Source organism: Eptatretus burgeri, chromosome 7 (genome assembly GCF_056783735.1).
Source record: "Eptatretus burgeri isolate ZD-2024b chromosome 7, Ebu_testis_v1, whole genome shotgun sequence".
Lineage (NCBI taxonomy): Eukaryota > Metazoa > Chordata > Myxini > Myxiniformes > Myxinidae > Eptatretus > Eptatretus burgeri.
This window is the reverse complement of record NC_140967.1, coordinates 97,063,453-97,079,540: the sequence shown is the minus strand read 5'-3', so window position 1 is coordinate 97,079,540 and position 16,088 is coordinate 97,063,453. Positions and strand designations below refer to the sequence as shown.

The following is a 16,088-nucleotide window of genomic DNA, read 5'->3' as shown; positions in this document are numbered from 1 at the left end:
GGGGGTTGAGGGGGGGGGTTGAGGGGGGGGATTGTTTTGGCTCCTGGGCTTCAAGGAAATACAGATGAAGGTGGGTGGCAGCTATAAACAAACATATCACAATTGAAATAAACATGTAAAAAAAAAAAATGCAGTATAAAACAAAAACACAAACCTTTTATCTTTTAAATTTATTACAAAACAGCGAGGTGGGTGAGGATAGACATATTATATATGCATTTCAAAACAGACATTAAAGCTTTTTGACTTGCTCTCCTCAGGATAAAACCACAAAGCAGATGAAGAAGAAGCACCAAAATCTCATTCATAAAGTTACATTGTAATGTCAATGTTGATTGGTCGAGAGAGAGAAAGGACGGGATTACCTGATTGGTGGAAATGAACCATCAAGAATAATGAATTGGTGGATATTAATCACCAAGAACTGGCAAAAACTTGATGCTAATTCGCTGAGGGCTAGTTTAGGGAGGGGTTCATGACATCTCAACATTGACGAAAGAACAGTCGTCACCCAATCAGTCCATCATAATCAAAATAGATATCGAGTTGAGAAATCGGCCGATGCTTATAAAACCAGTCTACCACAAGTCTACTTTTACCTAACAGCATACGAGGTGAGACTTACAGGTACTCGACATACAAGATTGGATTGATTGGTATCTTGGTGAATAGAGCAAGAAAGATCTGCTTCACAGATAAAGTCCATGCTGAAATTGAGACCATCAAGACTATTATTCTTGACGAGCCGAAACCCCATCACAGACGGATTCTGTTCATTCAACCACCCTCACCAGCTCACCCACACTCGAGGGACATGGACTGGACAGGGCGTGCTTGCCCCCGCCTTTGCCCCATTCCCCCCGCCTCCCACCCCCCGCCTTCAATTTGCTTACCCCCGCCCAAAAATTTAATTACCCCAGCCCCGTCCCCACCTCTTCACTCACCACCCCCCCCGTCTCTTGATTCCCCGCCCCACCTCACACTCAACCCCTCCTAATTCACCCCACCCCCGCCCAATTTCCCGCTTCCAATTTACTTACCCCCGCCCAAAAATTTGCTTACCTTACCCCCTGCCTCTTCATTCCCTGCCCCCGTCTCTTCACCCCCACCCCCGCCTCTTCACTCCTCGCCCCCGTCTCAACGAAAAGTGTTTATTCTGCTTCAGAGTTCAAAATTGACTATTGCCAATATGTGCGACGCACTCTTACAGGTACGAAGTTTCTTTCAGTCCAGGTCACAGTACCGAGAAAAACGTGACGCGACCGCTAGGAGGAGCACAAAATTGGTCCTTCAGTATTAATATATAGATAATGCGTATCCGGAGCAGGTCATCAATAGAAATACACATACTGATGAGCCAAAACATTATGACCACCTGCCTAATATGCTGTTGGTCCTCCGTGTGCCACCAAAACAGCGCCAAGGCATGGACTCCACAAGACCCCTGAAGGTGTCCTGTGGTATCTGGCACCAAAACATTAGCAGCAGATCCTTCAAGTCCTGTAAGTGGCGAGGTGGAGCCGCCATGGATCGAACTTGTTGGTCCAGCATATCCCACAGATGCTCAATCGGATTGAGATCTGAAGAATTTGGAGGCCAGGGAAACATCGTGAACACTTAATCATGTTCCTCAAACCATTCCCGAACAATGTGGGCAGTGTGGCAGGGCGCATTATCCTGCTGAAAGAGGCCACTGCCATCAGGGAATATCATTGCCATGAAGGGGTGTACCTGGTCTGCAATAATGTTTAGGGAGGTGACATGTCAAATTGGCATCCACATGAATGGCCGGACCCAGGGTTTCCCAGAGCATCACACTCCCTCCACCGGCTTGTCGTCTGCCCACAGTGCATCCTGGTGCCATCACTTCCACAGGTAAACGGCACACACGTACACCCACGTGATCTAAAAGAAAACAGGACTCATCGGACCAGGTGACCTTCTTCCACTGCTCCAAGGTCCAGTTCCGATGCTCGTATGCCCATTGTAGGCGCTTTCAACGGTGGACAGGGGTCATCATGGGCACTCTGACCGGTCTGCGGCTACGCAGCCATATACGCAGCAGGGTGCGATGCACTGTGGATTGTGACACATTCCTCCCGTGACCACCACAAAAAATTTCTGTGACTTGTGCGACAGTCGACCTTCTGTCGGTTCAGACCAGAAGGGATAGCCTTCGTTGCCCTCACGCATCGATGAGCCTTGGGAACCCAACACCCTTTCGCTGGTTTGTGGTTTGTCCCACCTCGGACCACTGTCGGTAGGTACTCACAACTGCTGACCGGGAGCACCCCATAAGCACCCCTTGCCGTTTCAGAGATTCTCTGACCCAGTCGTCTGGCCATAACAATTTGGCCCTTGTCAAAGTCGCTCAGGTCTTTACTCCTGCCCATTTCTCCTGCATCCAACACATCAACTTCAAGAAATGACTGTTCACTTGCTGCCTAATATTGTTACGAATCTGGAAGCCATTTGCACACAGACAGACAGCAGTCCCTAAGCTTAGTTATTTTGATAAGTATGTGTTTATAGTTAGAATCCTTCCTTCTGTCTAATGGGAATTTTGTGGCTGCGCTACGAGTTATTTTATAGGTAGGTTATTACATCTCACCACCTGCCCATCACACTCCATCAGCACTGTTGGCTGCTCGTCCCCGAACTTGCCAGAGGGGGGGGGGGGCTCGCGGTCCCAGTCCTCTGCTTCCACGAGCGTTCCACACGCAATGGGGCTTCACCACCATCCACCTTCCTCAAACACGTGGAAGGGAGGGGTGGCTTTCTCTGTGCATGGCCGAAACCCCGCCCAGGAAGGCTGTGCCTGTAGGATCCTGGCCAATTAGAGGCGAACAGCTAGGTGTGCTGACCAAGGCCCCTCCCCACTGAGGGAGGTCCATAAAGTTCAAGAGACGCTCTGAGGGTTGTTGTTGGTTGGTGGAAAAACGGGAGTGGTGTGGACGGAACGTCGTTGTTGGCGTTGGCACGAGTTCTGTGGACCCCGACGATTCACACCCCAGCTCCACCACGAACCACGAGTCCCCACGTGCGACTGGGATCAGACCGACGACCTTTGTCAGGTGCCGCATCACGCAGCACGCCTTCCCTCCGATGACCAGGTACAAGCCAAGCCCTGGTCCCCAGCTCGCCTTTCCTTCCTGAGCTGAGGGACCGAATAAAGACCCCACGGGGTCGTGTGTGTGTGTGTGTGTGTGTGTGTGTGTGTGTGTGTGTGTGTGTGTGTGTGTGTGTGTGTGTGTGTGTGTGTGTGTGTGTGTGTGTGTGTGTGTGTGTGTGTGTGTGTGTGTGTGTGTGTGTGTGTGTGTGTGTGTGTGTGTGTGTGTGTGTGTGTGTGTGTGTGTGTGTGTGTGTGTGTGTGTGTGTGTGTGTGTGTGTGTGTGTGTGGCCAGTCTGACAAGTAATATTGTTAAGTGCTTTTGTTCATTGTACATTTTCCTGCATATTCGGATAACTCTGCTCTTTGTGCCCCCCTGATAAATAAACCCCCAATTGTTCAATGTACCAGCTCGTCTGTCACTTTCTTTCATTGACCCAGCATGGTGCGTATTGAGAATTAGTGAAGCCGTTTGGGCTGGTAAGTTGTCATTGGGACCAGCGCGGCTCTGGTAACTCCCGCTCGGTACGTCGGATCTGAGTCGGTACACGCGACTCGGTTCAGACAGAGTCGGCCGAGGGTGTGGTTTCCCCGGCAGCTAGACGGCATGAGTACTTATAATAGGTAAATTGGAATAGACAAGTGGACCCCACCTCACGCAGTCGAAATATTGGCGACCACGGTCCTTTAAGTGGCCCGTCGACTCCAGAGTTATCCGGGGTGACGACCTATCAATTCCAGTGTTCGGTAGGAGACGGCCCAACTGCTCCGTCTGGCGTTTGTCCTCGCTACCGAACCCAGCCCACAACAATATTGTTACGAATTTGAAAGTCTTGTGCACACAGACATTCAGGTCCCTATAGCTCAGTTATTTTGAGAAGTAAATGTGGATAGATAGCTCCCTTTCCCTTGTTTAATGGGTAATTAAATGTACATGCACTGCGAGTTATTTTTATAGATAGGATTTTTACACTTGTAACGACAACAACGCCACCTTCACTTTCACATGACAACGCTCTGCTCGTGGCATCCTTCGCACGCTCGCCAGCAAGCGCGCACGTGGGCGGAGCCTAACATAGGCACGGCGTCCCTCCTTTGCCAATCGGCAAGGAGCGGGCGTCTCACCCTCCCCATTTCCGACTTAACACCATCGCCATTAAGCACGCGGCCAGAGGTGAGGAGGTGGGCGGAGCCACAAACGCCTCCGCTCAGGACTCCACCCAGAAGGGTGGGAGTTGCCCTGCCTACCGTGCGTCTGTCCAATGGAGGGCGGCCAGGGAATCGCGTGATGGTTCCGGCCAATCAAGAGGCGAGTGGTCAGGAGAAGAGGCCCCTCCCTCCGAGAGAGAAGAGGTTGGTGATTTTGGACGAACGGGGGAGATTAATCTCGTCCTGTCGCTGTCGTCTGCTCTAATCTCGTCCTGTCGCTGGAGTCTGGTTCTCCATCAGTTCTCCATCAGGTCTGCTTGAGCGTGGAACGCATCGCTCGACGCTTCTGGTCTCATGTCGTCGCTGGCACTGGTCTGGTCGCATCTCGACGCGGCTGGTCTCGTCCTGGTTCGCTCGTCTCAGACCGCACAAGGCGGGAAGGTCCCTTTCGTTTCTTTTGGGTGTGCATCTGTCTGTGGGCCCTGTCTGTAAGTAGGAATTGTTTAAGTGCTCTTTGCTGTACATACTTGCATCTCTATTAGTCGTGATAACTATGCCCTTACGTGCTTTCCTCCTTCCCCACCTACTGTTAATAAATACCCCATTTGTTGAATGTTTCAGCTCGTTTCTATCCCTTCCTTCATTGGTTTAGCAAGGTGCGTGTTGGGGAATTAAAAAGGCCGTTGCTGCAGTAATTGTACATTTGGACCGACAGGACTTCGGTAACCATCCGCTCGAGTTACGCACGCATACGGCTCGTCCCGTACGAGTGCCGTCGAGGGTGTGAATACTCGGTAGCTCGCCACGTGGGTCTATAGGCATTTTGAAGTTTGGCAAATAACCCTGTCCCACGTGGTGGAATTATTGACGATTCACGGTCCTGTAAGGGACCCATACCCCTGGAGTTTTTCGAAGGTATGATCTAGATTCCGGGTGATCGGTAGAGTCGACCCTACTGCTCCACCCAGCGGTCGTGCTCGCAGCCGATACCCGGCCCGCAACAATATATCCCACCCCTTGACAGGTGCCATTGTAACAAGATAATCAATGTTATTCACTTCACCTGTCAGTGGTCCTAATGTTTTGGCTCATCAGTGTATATATTGTTGCGGATACGGGGTGGCAGGATTCTGACCCGGTCCCTGACGCCACCCTCGCCACCACCGTCTCCGGGAATCTACAACGCCCGCCGGCTCGGCACAGGCCTCGGGTCACGCGTCTTCAATCGCGATACCAACGTAATCCTGCACCTTACCAGTTGGGGAGATAGAACCCCTGGTTACAGACTGGTTTCGTCAGAGACCGAGCAGAGTCTACCAGTCTGTAACCATTTTGGTCTTGTATGCCTAATCGAATGGATCCTTCCTCGACGTGACACGAATTAATCCATAGCGGCAACTTCATACGAATTAACCAGATTTATTGGGGAACATCAGGGATCACAACACAAGCAACTGGAGGGGGAGCACTCGGGAGAGTGCAAAACCTCCGCCGCCAATACTGCTGGGTCACTCAAGTGAACCTTGTATCTTATTCATTAAATATGATGTCAACAGTGCTGACAGTTATAGTTTTTTTCTCTAACAATTTCTTTTTGGGGGGGGGGGTGGAAATCACTTAAAACATGAAGAAATGCAAAAAAAAAAAAATTTTTCTCTAACAATTTTTTTTTGGGGGGGTGGAAATCACTTAAAACATGAAGAAATGCAAAAAAAAAAATTTTTTCTCTAAATTTTTTTTTTGGGGGGGGGGGGGAGAAAGTCCAAAATCTAATGGCATGATCCTTGGACCATACCTACCCCCCACCAAGTTTCGTCGAAATCCGTCGAGGAGTTTTTCCATAATACTGTTCACAAACAAACAAAGAAACAGAAAGGGGTGAAAACAGTAACCTCTGATCTTCGATGGCGGAGGTTAATAAACACGACAGTGGTTTTATTAACAATCAGCCCGTTCTTAACTAGGGAACCACAGTCTAAAGGTTTCGAGGGGATTACTACTGAAATATGCCTTATACAACACGTGCAGATAAAACAGACCAACAGCATGCATGCAGGACAAGACAGAGGACTTGGTGATGTCTCATGGACGAGAGGACCGTGCCCAAAAAGCACGAATGTCGCTCGTAACAAGTGGGTGTCCATGGGTTCGAACTCCCAGCTCGAACGCGCCGCGCGGAAAAAATGGCGGCACAGTGCCTTTCCTGCGCAAGTCACCGCATACGCACGTTCCGGCTCCACACAATGTCGACGATACTAGACCGCCGATCTCTCTCTCGGGTTCAGCATACAAATCCAGGCCTGGTCTGTCCTCCAGACAAGGCCCAAATTGAGGTCCGTGTTCCACAGGCTTGTCGACAAACGTGTCGCGTCGTTGGTGTCAGCAGGGACCGTCAGAGGTTCCGGCGCCTCCTCTCCAGCCTACCCACCTCGAAGCCCGACTCCCGCTTCGTCCTTTCAGTTCCTCTCTCGGTCGAATCACCGACGTGAAGGCCGGTTCAGCGTCTCTCCCGGCAGATCCAACACTGTGCCTCCTCCGTTCGCTCGCTTCGAAGCGACTCTGAGCACGCCTCGAGAGCCACTATTTCCACACCCCGATGTTTTCTTCCCTTTTCTTTCCTCCCTTCTCTTGGCGACGACAAAAAGCCCCGCCCCCTCACGTCATTGCCTCTCCAGGCCACACCTCTCTCTCTAGGCCACACCGCTTCGCGTCACTGACTGGGCGGGGCCTATCCGGGATGAGGAAGGAACAAGAGCGATCTCTCGTTTCACTACCGTATGAACATAACAACAGTCTTTTACATCTCCCGACACATGTATTGTACACTTTACCAAACAACCTATCGAAACAGGCATTTAATGGGGGATCTGAGTTAATCCTAAACTTAGTAGTCCCATTAAGGGCCATTTCCCTAACAATATATATACACATATACATACACATACACATACATATTGTTGCGGATTCGGGGTGGCGGGATTCTCACCCGGTCCCTGGCGCCACCCTCACCACCACCGTCTCCGGGGATCTAAAACGCCGGCCGGCTCTGCACAGGCCTCGGGTCACGCGCCTTCAATCGCGATACCAACGCAATCCTTGTACCTTGCCAGTTGGGGAAATAGAACCCCTGGTTACAGACTGGTTTTGTCAGAGACCGAGCGGAGTCTACCAGTCTGTAACCACATTGGTTTTATATGCCAATCGAACGGATCGTTCCTCGACGCAACACAAATTGATCCATAGCGGCAACTTCATTTGAATTAACCAGATTTATTGGGGAACATCAGGGATCACAACACAAGCAATAAACACGACAATGTTTATACTAACTATCTTTAACCCGTTCTTAACCAGGGGACTACGGAGTATAGGTTTCGAGGGGGTCCCTACCGAGATATGCCTTAGACAACGTGCAGACAAAGCAGACAGACAGACAGCATGCATGCAGACAGAGTATTTGGTGATGGCTCATGGACGAGAGGAAAGAGTCAATAAGAACGAATGTCGCTCGTAATCAGCGGGTGTCCACGGGTTCGAACTCCCTGTTCGAACCAAGCCGCGTGGCAATAATAGCGGCGCAGTACTTTTCCTGCTCAAATCATCGCGTGTGCACGTTCTCCTCAGCGCTGTCCGGCCCCGCGCAATGTCGACGATGCAAGACCGCCAAATCCACGATGGCCCTCAGCCGATTTCTCTCAAAGTCCAGCGTACAAATCGAGGCCTGGCCTGATCGAGGTGCCCAGCTCCGCAGGCGCATCAACAACGTGTGGAGCCGTGAGGCGAGTACGGACAGAGGCTCCACGGCCAGACGCAGGCCAAATCGGTCGATCACCTCCCCGTACGAGTAGATCGTCGACTCCACGTGCCGGCAGCCTCTCAAAGCCGACTGCCATTTTTGTACCAGCAGATTCCACACTGTCCCTCCTCAGTTCGCTCGCTTCCAAAGCACGAGCAGCCTCTCAACCTACTGCAGTTTCCCCAACTGCCAAAACTGAGCCTCAACCTGAGGTCTTCGCTTTCCCTCTCGCTCGTTCCTTCATTGACACACGAGCCCGTTTTTACGAAGCATTTGTTTCCCTCGCTTCCTTTGCTCGCTTCTCTCGGCGACTATTTCCACACACTCGACCCTTTTCTCTCTTTTACAGTTTTCTTACGTTCACTCGTCTTGAACACGTCTGTCGGTGAAACCGACCAAAAGCTCCGCCCCCCCCCCTCGCGCCACTTCCTCTCCAGGCCACACCCCTCAGCCGACTGGGCGGGGCTTCGTCCGGGATGGGAGGAAGAGTGATCCCTCGTTTCACCACCACAGCATGGACACAAAAACAGTCTTTTACACCTCCCAACACACATATGACATCCATTTCACCAAACAACCTATCTATACATGAATTTAATGGGGGATCTGAGCTGATCCTACACTTGGTAGTCCCATTAAGGGCCATTTCCATAACAATATATATATATATATATATATATATATATATATATATATATATATATATATATATATACATACATACATACATATACATATACATACATATACATATACATATATACATATATATACATATATATACATATATATACATATATATACATATATATACATATATATACATATATATATATACATATATACATATATATACATACATAGTTGCTGGCCGGAGGTCCGGTGGCGAGAACGACCACTAGGTGGGGGAGGTCATGTCGATCCCCATTGGACTCTCCGGAATTGTAGGCCGTCGCTCCGGATAATTCCATGACGCGGCGGGTCGCTTAACTGACAGAGGACGCCAATATCTCAACCGCGTAGCGTAGGGTCTATTTGTCTATAACCAATTCACCTAATTAACCACGCGATTTTGACTACTGGGGAAACCACGCCCTCAGCACGTCTTGCTCAAACCGGGTCACTACCGACTGCGGTGGAGTTCCAACTCCCGACTACCACCTCCGGTTCGGGTGCAGCCGGGCGGAGACTACCAAAGCCGTGCCGGCTAGAATGAACTGATTATCGAGTACAAAACCCACCTCAACTCAGATCCGAACCATGCTGGACCAATGCAAGAAAGAACGGAAACGAACTGGTGACATTTCTGCAATTGTTTATTTACAATAAAGATAAAGACACAGGAAAGATTCTTATCGTGAATATACAAGAAATATTTACAATGATCAAATAAAAACACTAATACAGTTCGACCTAAAGACGGGCCCAACACACTCAGACACACACACACACACAGATGCTTTATTGAAGACCCCTGCAGCCGGAGAAGGAGACACGAGCTGGGGGTCACAGTTCGGCGAGGTACCTGAACGCTGGAGGTAGGGGGTGCTCTGCGGTGCGGCACCTGTCGATGGTGGTCCGGCTCAGGGGCTCGTGTCCGTGGAAGAACCCGCGTGGAGCAGACGGAGTCCCCGGGCAGAGATCAGGGTCACGGACGGGACTCACTTCTCCCTGTGGAACGCCAGGGAGACAGCGCACAACTGACTTGTATGCCTGGCAGTAGCGGTGATGTTGGACGGGTGACAAAGTCTCCTCTCACTCTCGTTGGATCCACACAGCTCTTGCACTTCTCCTTTTTCTTCAGACGCGCCCCTCTCTTAAATACCCACGAAAGGGAACAAAGAGCCTTCGTACGGGGTGGAGCTCCGTGAAGCACATGCCACTGTCCGCCTTGATTGGACAGGGTTCCACGGCATGCCCTTCCTGGACAGGGTTTCAGTGAAGCACACGTCACCATCTGCCTCGATTGGACAGGGGTCCACGGCATGCCCTTCCTGGGTGGGGTTTCGAGTTGGGAGAGCGAAGCGCTCGCTCAGTCGCAGGCCGGATGGTCCGCTGGATGTGGCTTGAAGATATAACCTACCTAAAAAGACATCACAACACACGCCTTTGATTCTCCCACCAGACAAAAGGAAGAGACCTGTCTCACATGTACTTAATGGGATAACTGACTTTTGGGACACATGTATGTTGTATGCACATGGTTTCCAGATCCGTAACAATATATTGTTGTAGTTTCCGCCGGCGCGTCGCTACGAGCACGACCCTCGATGGAGCAGTGGGGCCGTCTCGGCTCGATCGCCCGGAATTACAGATCGCCAGCCCAGAGAAGTCCGAGGTCGGCGGGTCCTGGTTATTTTGGACCAAAATACACCAATAGGTAGATCACGTGGGGTAGGGTTAATTGCCAACTTCAACTTACCCAAGTACCCACGTGATCCAGCTAGCGGGGTACTTCACCCTCGGCGGAACTCGTACGGAAGCAAGCCGCTTAAGCGAGCATATACGCCGTTATTTATGTAATCATCCACCATTATTTATGTTTAACGATGTGCATGTATGCTTTAGGAAGAAGATAATTGGCTTAAAGCCATTTAATGGCACAATTAAGCTGCTCATGGTCACTTGAGAGTTACAATTCCATCAGGTTTCCACATATCTTGGGGGATGCGAGTTGGACAGGTGACCCTGATTGGCCATGACATATCGGAGCCATGATGTCCGCTGGCCAAAGAGTTAAATATTCCGCTGTATTGATGAGGTAATGAAGAAATATGTAATGATCGATGTGGAAGTGCCCTCTTGCTTTAATGAGGAGGGGTGGAGGGAAGGACAGAAAGTTCAGGTTGGGAATGGAGGGTGGGGGGGGAAGAGCAAATATGGAGCAGAGTTGAGAAGGCTTTAAAGGTTTTAAGCCTTGGGGTTGGGGAGGCAGAGGCTGAGGACTTTGGGTTTGTGAGGGGGTAGGGAGTCGAGGACTTGAAGTCCCACTTTACATTGCGGATGTTCCGCAGGTCCCTGCTAGTACTATTTTACCAATCCTGGAAATGCACAGCAATCAAAGCAGTACATGGTCATGACAATTAAAATAAAGTTTTCTTCATAAATTGACCAGCTTGCGTCACTTTGGGATGGTAATATTGTTTTTTTTTACTCATTCTTGCTCAAAGACAGTCTTGACATCAGTTATTTCTATTAATTCACCCCATTTCAGTTTGTGTTCAGTGTTTCCCCATATGAATAAACAGCAACATCAAATGAAACATTTGGGAAATTGACCTTTGTAGAGCAACATCTTTTGAAATGTAAATAAAAATAAAATAAAACATCAGCAAGTCAAACATAAATAACAGAAATACCAAATGCTGTTATTCTTCATGAGATAATTACAAACTCGGTCTTACCCTATAGTTGGGTTAATATCTGGGTCAAAGCTGTCTTGTACAAATCTGCAAACAATACTTGACTTGCCAACCCCTGTGTCCTGCAGCAGAAAAGGTTAAAACGTACAAATTAAAACATATTCGGCAATACCCCTGGGTACTCACCTGGTAGAATAATGATACAGAAGAGGTAGTCAACATGGAACAGAATCATCAAAATGTACCAAAGAACCAATGTTGGAGCAAATACATATTTTGGGGGGCAACTCAATCTCCCCCCCCCCCTTTCATCGACCCAGATTTATTTAATGGTGTGAACAAACTTTGGTACATCACAGGTGATGAAGGTTGTTGTCAAGTTTCATCGGAATTGTGTCTCATTTCTGAGAAGAAAGCAAACACCGATTTTGGAGGGAAAACCCTGATTATTTTAATGCCATGAAGAAACTTTGGTACAAATATCTCATGCAATTTCACACAATGATCCTTTTTCACATGCTATGAAATAAATGTTAATTTGGTATGCATTTTCATTATGTATATCTGTATATATATATATATATATATATATATATATATATATATATATATATATATATATATATATATATATATATATATATATTTGAATTTTTTTTTTTAAAGAAGGTGCTTCCAACCAAAAGTAAAAACTAGATCGATTCCGCTAATTTCAGCAAAAAAGCGAGAGCAGACCTTGTGTCTTCTGCAGGAAGTCTACCTCATACATCCAGCTCTCACGCATGTATAGCTGATACAAGCTTTGTGCATTTTCACATCATGAAGATGTTGCTTGCCAAAGTGTTGGTTATCATTACTCGGTAATGACACACAGCATCTGTCTTCCCAATTGTGGATGTCCATGAAATAAATTACCAAGCCTGCCACGTTTCCACGAGGCACTCTCACAAGCTTCAAAGTCCAATCACTGGTTGCAATTAAATGCAACCAACCTGAAAAAAAAAAAATCCATCGGGGGTTTGGGTGGCACACACCTGCACACTCAGGCCTTGCACCGGCCCACATGGTTGAGAGTTTAGAGTATGGGCAGCTGCCTGTTCGGCAGGCCGAGTAAGTTATCCAAGCCTTTCGTTGTGCGGAGGCACATCCCTTTCTCTCAGGTTCTTTTCCGAATATTTTTGGCTTCTTTTAGATGCTTTGTGAGCCATTTCTGGTAACAATCCTCATCTCGTACACATGGTATACTTTATGGTGTCCCGAATACTGTTGTTTCTAGGGGGTTGCGCACCGAGCATTCTTGGGTGGATCACGTCATTTTGAAAGCTGCATATTGCCAAGCGAGAGTTAACGTCTTGGCTGTTCAGCATAGGTGCACAGGTGTGTTCATACAACTTTAGAAACAGTTCATACAACTGTCCTACCAGAGGCAACATCACACGTTTAGGTTTACATTTTCAGATTCAAACGACGACACATGATCTCAACAGAACCATTTGCCTCATAGCTCAGATGCACAATAAATAAAATTAAACAATACAAATTATGATTAGGCTTTCTGTACAACCACTTTGAAAATTCAGAAACCGCAGCATCCATACAGCAGAACCCTTCCTCGGTCGTAATGATTGCTCTTTACCAATAACCATTAAACAAACGACATTTCCAGCTCCTTTTAAACAATGCCCTTTTGTTTAAGGGTTTCAAAAGCAACTGCACATGAACATACGTGCACAGACGACATCAACAGCAACCAAACAATCAAGCAATGTGGAAATGGAACCTCAACATTTAAACATTTGACTTGCAGCTTTACCTGTAGACTTTCATTTATTAACAAACACACCAATTAGTTCACAAGTCCGTTCATTAATTGAATAGCAATCCATCCATCCATTGGGACCATACTCTTTGCAGAGCGTTGGTGCTGCCAAAGCAGTGTCCTTGGCTGTTGGGGCACAATCCTGGACGGGTCGCCACTCCGACACAGGATACCAGCAAGCTGGCACTCATTTTGCCGATCTCGGAAGGATGACGGGCAGAGTCAACAAAATTCCTGCTGTTGCCTTAATGGTTAAGGTGGCTGGCTGAAGATCTTAGGTTCTCGAGTTCAAGTCCCTATCATGTCGTTCAATTAACACCAGGTGGGTTGACTCAGCCTATCATCCTTCTTCGGTTAGCAAAATGAGTACCAGTATCCTGGCAAAGGGGGCCATTACATCCCAGAAAAAATTATGCCACCAAGCAGCCACAGGCTGTGCACGAGAAAATAACTAAAACCATTTAATAAGGATGTAAATGGGACCAATTAACAACATGATATTTAACTTCATCTTAATCACAAACATTAAGAGAGTTGTTTACCTAAAGTAAAAAACCCTAATTAACCTGTAAACAATGGATAAATTTTCTGACTGCCTGGACCATCAGCTGGGCTGTTATTCATGGAGGTTTTGACCATTGTTTGTTTACATAAAGTCGAAGCTCGTGGAAGAGATAGTACACTGAACGGGATCAGGACGTAACAGACAAAAACAGGAAGCAAAAGTAACAGTAAAGAGAGGGAGGGAAACACCAACAGTTGAATTGAAGACCAAGACAGACAATTGGTGTGTGGAGGAATGGTGGGAGGGGGGGAGCAAGATGGATACAGAAGAAAACTCCGAGGAGGGAAAAACGGAAGCCCGGAAGGAGACACTGCGATGGGGTTAAGGAGGGTAGAAAAGATCATGGTTTTGGATTGGGAATGATCTGCAATTGTGGTGAACAGCTATCTTGAAGACCTGGAGGGGAATTTTTAAAAAAATGAGATTGAAGAGGAAATGGAAGTTGGTTCCACAGGTGTAAAAAATAAAAAGAGGAACAAATGAATGGAGGTGAGCAGTGACACTGGATTTTGGAAGTTTAACCAGAAGGGAGTTGATGGTGGACAGTGTGAGCCCTGCAGAAACCTGGGAGGGTTGGGGAGGGAAAGGGGGGGGGTGGTGGCACAAAACATGCATGGAAAGTGGAAAGAGCAGATGAGGGTGCAAGACCAGAAAGGAGGCAGTGGAAGACAGAAAGACTACCGACCTATCTGTGATGGCTAAGTACTAGACCAGTAGACTAAACATCACAGGAGTCTTCAATGATCTTCAAGACCTTGGTTTCCATGGCGTCAAGCTGAGTAAGATGTGAGGCAGGGGAGCCAGCCCAGAGAAGAGAGCACTACTCCATCAAGCTGAGTAAGATGTGAGGCAGGGGAGCCAGCCAAGAGAAGAGAGCACTACTCCATCAAGCTGAGTAAGATGTGAGGCAGGGGAGCCAGCCAAGAGAAGAGAGCACTACTCCATCAAGCTGAGTAAGATGTGAGGCAGGGGAGCCAGCCAAGAGAAGAGAGCACTACTCCATCAAGCTGAGTAAGATGTGAGGCAGGGGAGCCAGCCAAGAGAAGAGAGCACTACTCCATCAAGCTGAGTAAGATGTGAGGCAGGGGAGCCAGCCCAGAGAAGTGAGCACTACTCCATCAAGCCGAGTAAGATGTGAGGCAAGGGAGCCAGCCCAGAGGGGAGAGCACGACTCCATCAAGCCATGTAAGATGTGAGGCAGGGGAGCCAGCCCAGAGAAGAGAGCACTACTCCATCAATATGAGTAAGATGTGAGGCAGGGGAGCCAGCCCAGAGAAGAGAGCACTACTCCATCAATATGAGTAAGATGTGAGGCAGGGGAGTCAGCCCAGAGAAGAGAGCACTACTCCATCAAGCTGCGGATGAAGACCTCATGGATGGATAGTTCAGGTGTGCCAAGTAAGGAGTTCGTACGACGCAGGATACCCAGTCGGCAGCTGGCTTCGGAAGACAACTTTGAAACGTGGGTTCACCAAGACCCTTTCAGCCCACAACCTCCAAAAACTACGGGTCCACAACCCCAGCCGTGCGCAGTCAGTTCACCCGAACACACCTATAGGCCTTCGGGAGCCGGACAGAAAAATAATAATAAACTCAATGTATCTCTCACAAAATAAAACCTCGTCTGTCGTTTAGGATGAAACAAACGATTCACTAAATGTCCTCCGACGGTTAAAGAACATTCTAGAGGATAAACAAGGGAAGGAGTAAAGGGCACTGAGGAACGGAGACGGCAGAGTTTGTACTTGGACCCCACAGTTCATCGACCTACCCCGAGAAGGCAAACCTTCAGCTCCCTCAACGCCATCGCCCATTAACAACACCTGCCCGAGTCCGGTCCCGCCCGGCGGAGACGATGCTGCCGTCCTCTCAGTCGTTCTTCTTTTTTTAATTACTCCCGTAGCATTGCTGCCATTCCTCAAACGTTGGATGATCCCTCGGAAACCTGTTTCACGCTCTGACGTCACACTCACGGAGCATAAACATCTGCTTGAAAGAATAACACGCGCGCGAGTGGAACCACAGCCGAGCTGACAACGACTTAAATACACCCTTAAAATTATCGGAAGTAATAACCTGTCAAAAGAACCGTCGAGTATCAAAAAATAAAACAGAAGTGTCGCTTTAACGTTAACACGTCCAGACGGACAGAATAACACCGAGAACGAAACAATAAAGAAGTTCGTGAACATCTCAACATCCTTCCCTCCTTCCCTCCTTCCTTCCTTCCTTCCTTCCTTCCTTCCTTCCTTCCTTCCTTCCTTCAAAGGGCTGCTTCATGAGGACGA

The 16,088-nt window shown here is 48.3% G+C and overlaps 1 protein-coding gene across 2 annotated transcripts in view; it reads right to left on the bottom strand.

Annotated features, from left to right (window-relative positions):
• LOC147023855 (ras-related protein Rab-22A-like) overlaps positions 1 to 15,839 on the bottom strand; it is a 49,896-nt gene extending 34,057 nt beyond the window's left edge. The window contains exons 1-2 of one of the 2 annotated variants that reach the window (XM_085889740.1): positions 15,572 to 15,839; positions 11,459 to 11,538 (exon numbers count right to left, since the gene is read on the bottom strand). In XM_085889740.1, coding sequence (XP_085745866.1) covers positions 11,459 to 11,538; positions 15,572 to 15,607 — 116 coding nt within the window. In that variant the 5' untranslated portion in view covers positions 15,608 to 15,839. Of the gene's footprint in view, positions 1 to 11,458; positions 11,539 to 12,331; positions 12,729 to 15,571 lie in introns of those variants that run through there. The other variant, XM_085889738.1, reaches the window with a different exon arrangement.
• Between the last annotated feature and the right edge of the window lie 249 nt (positions 15,840 to 16,088).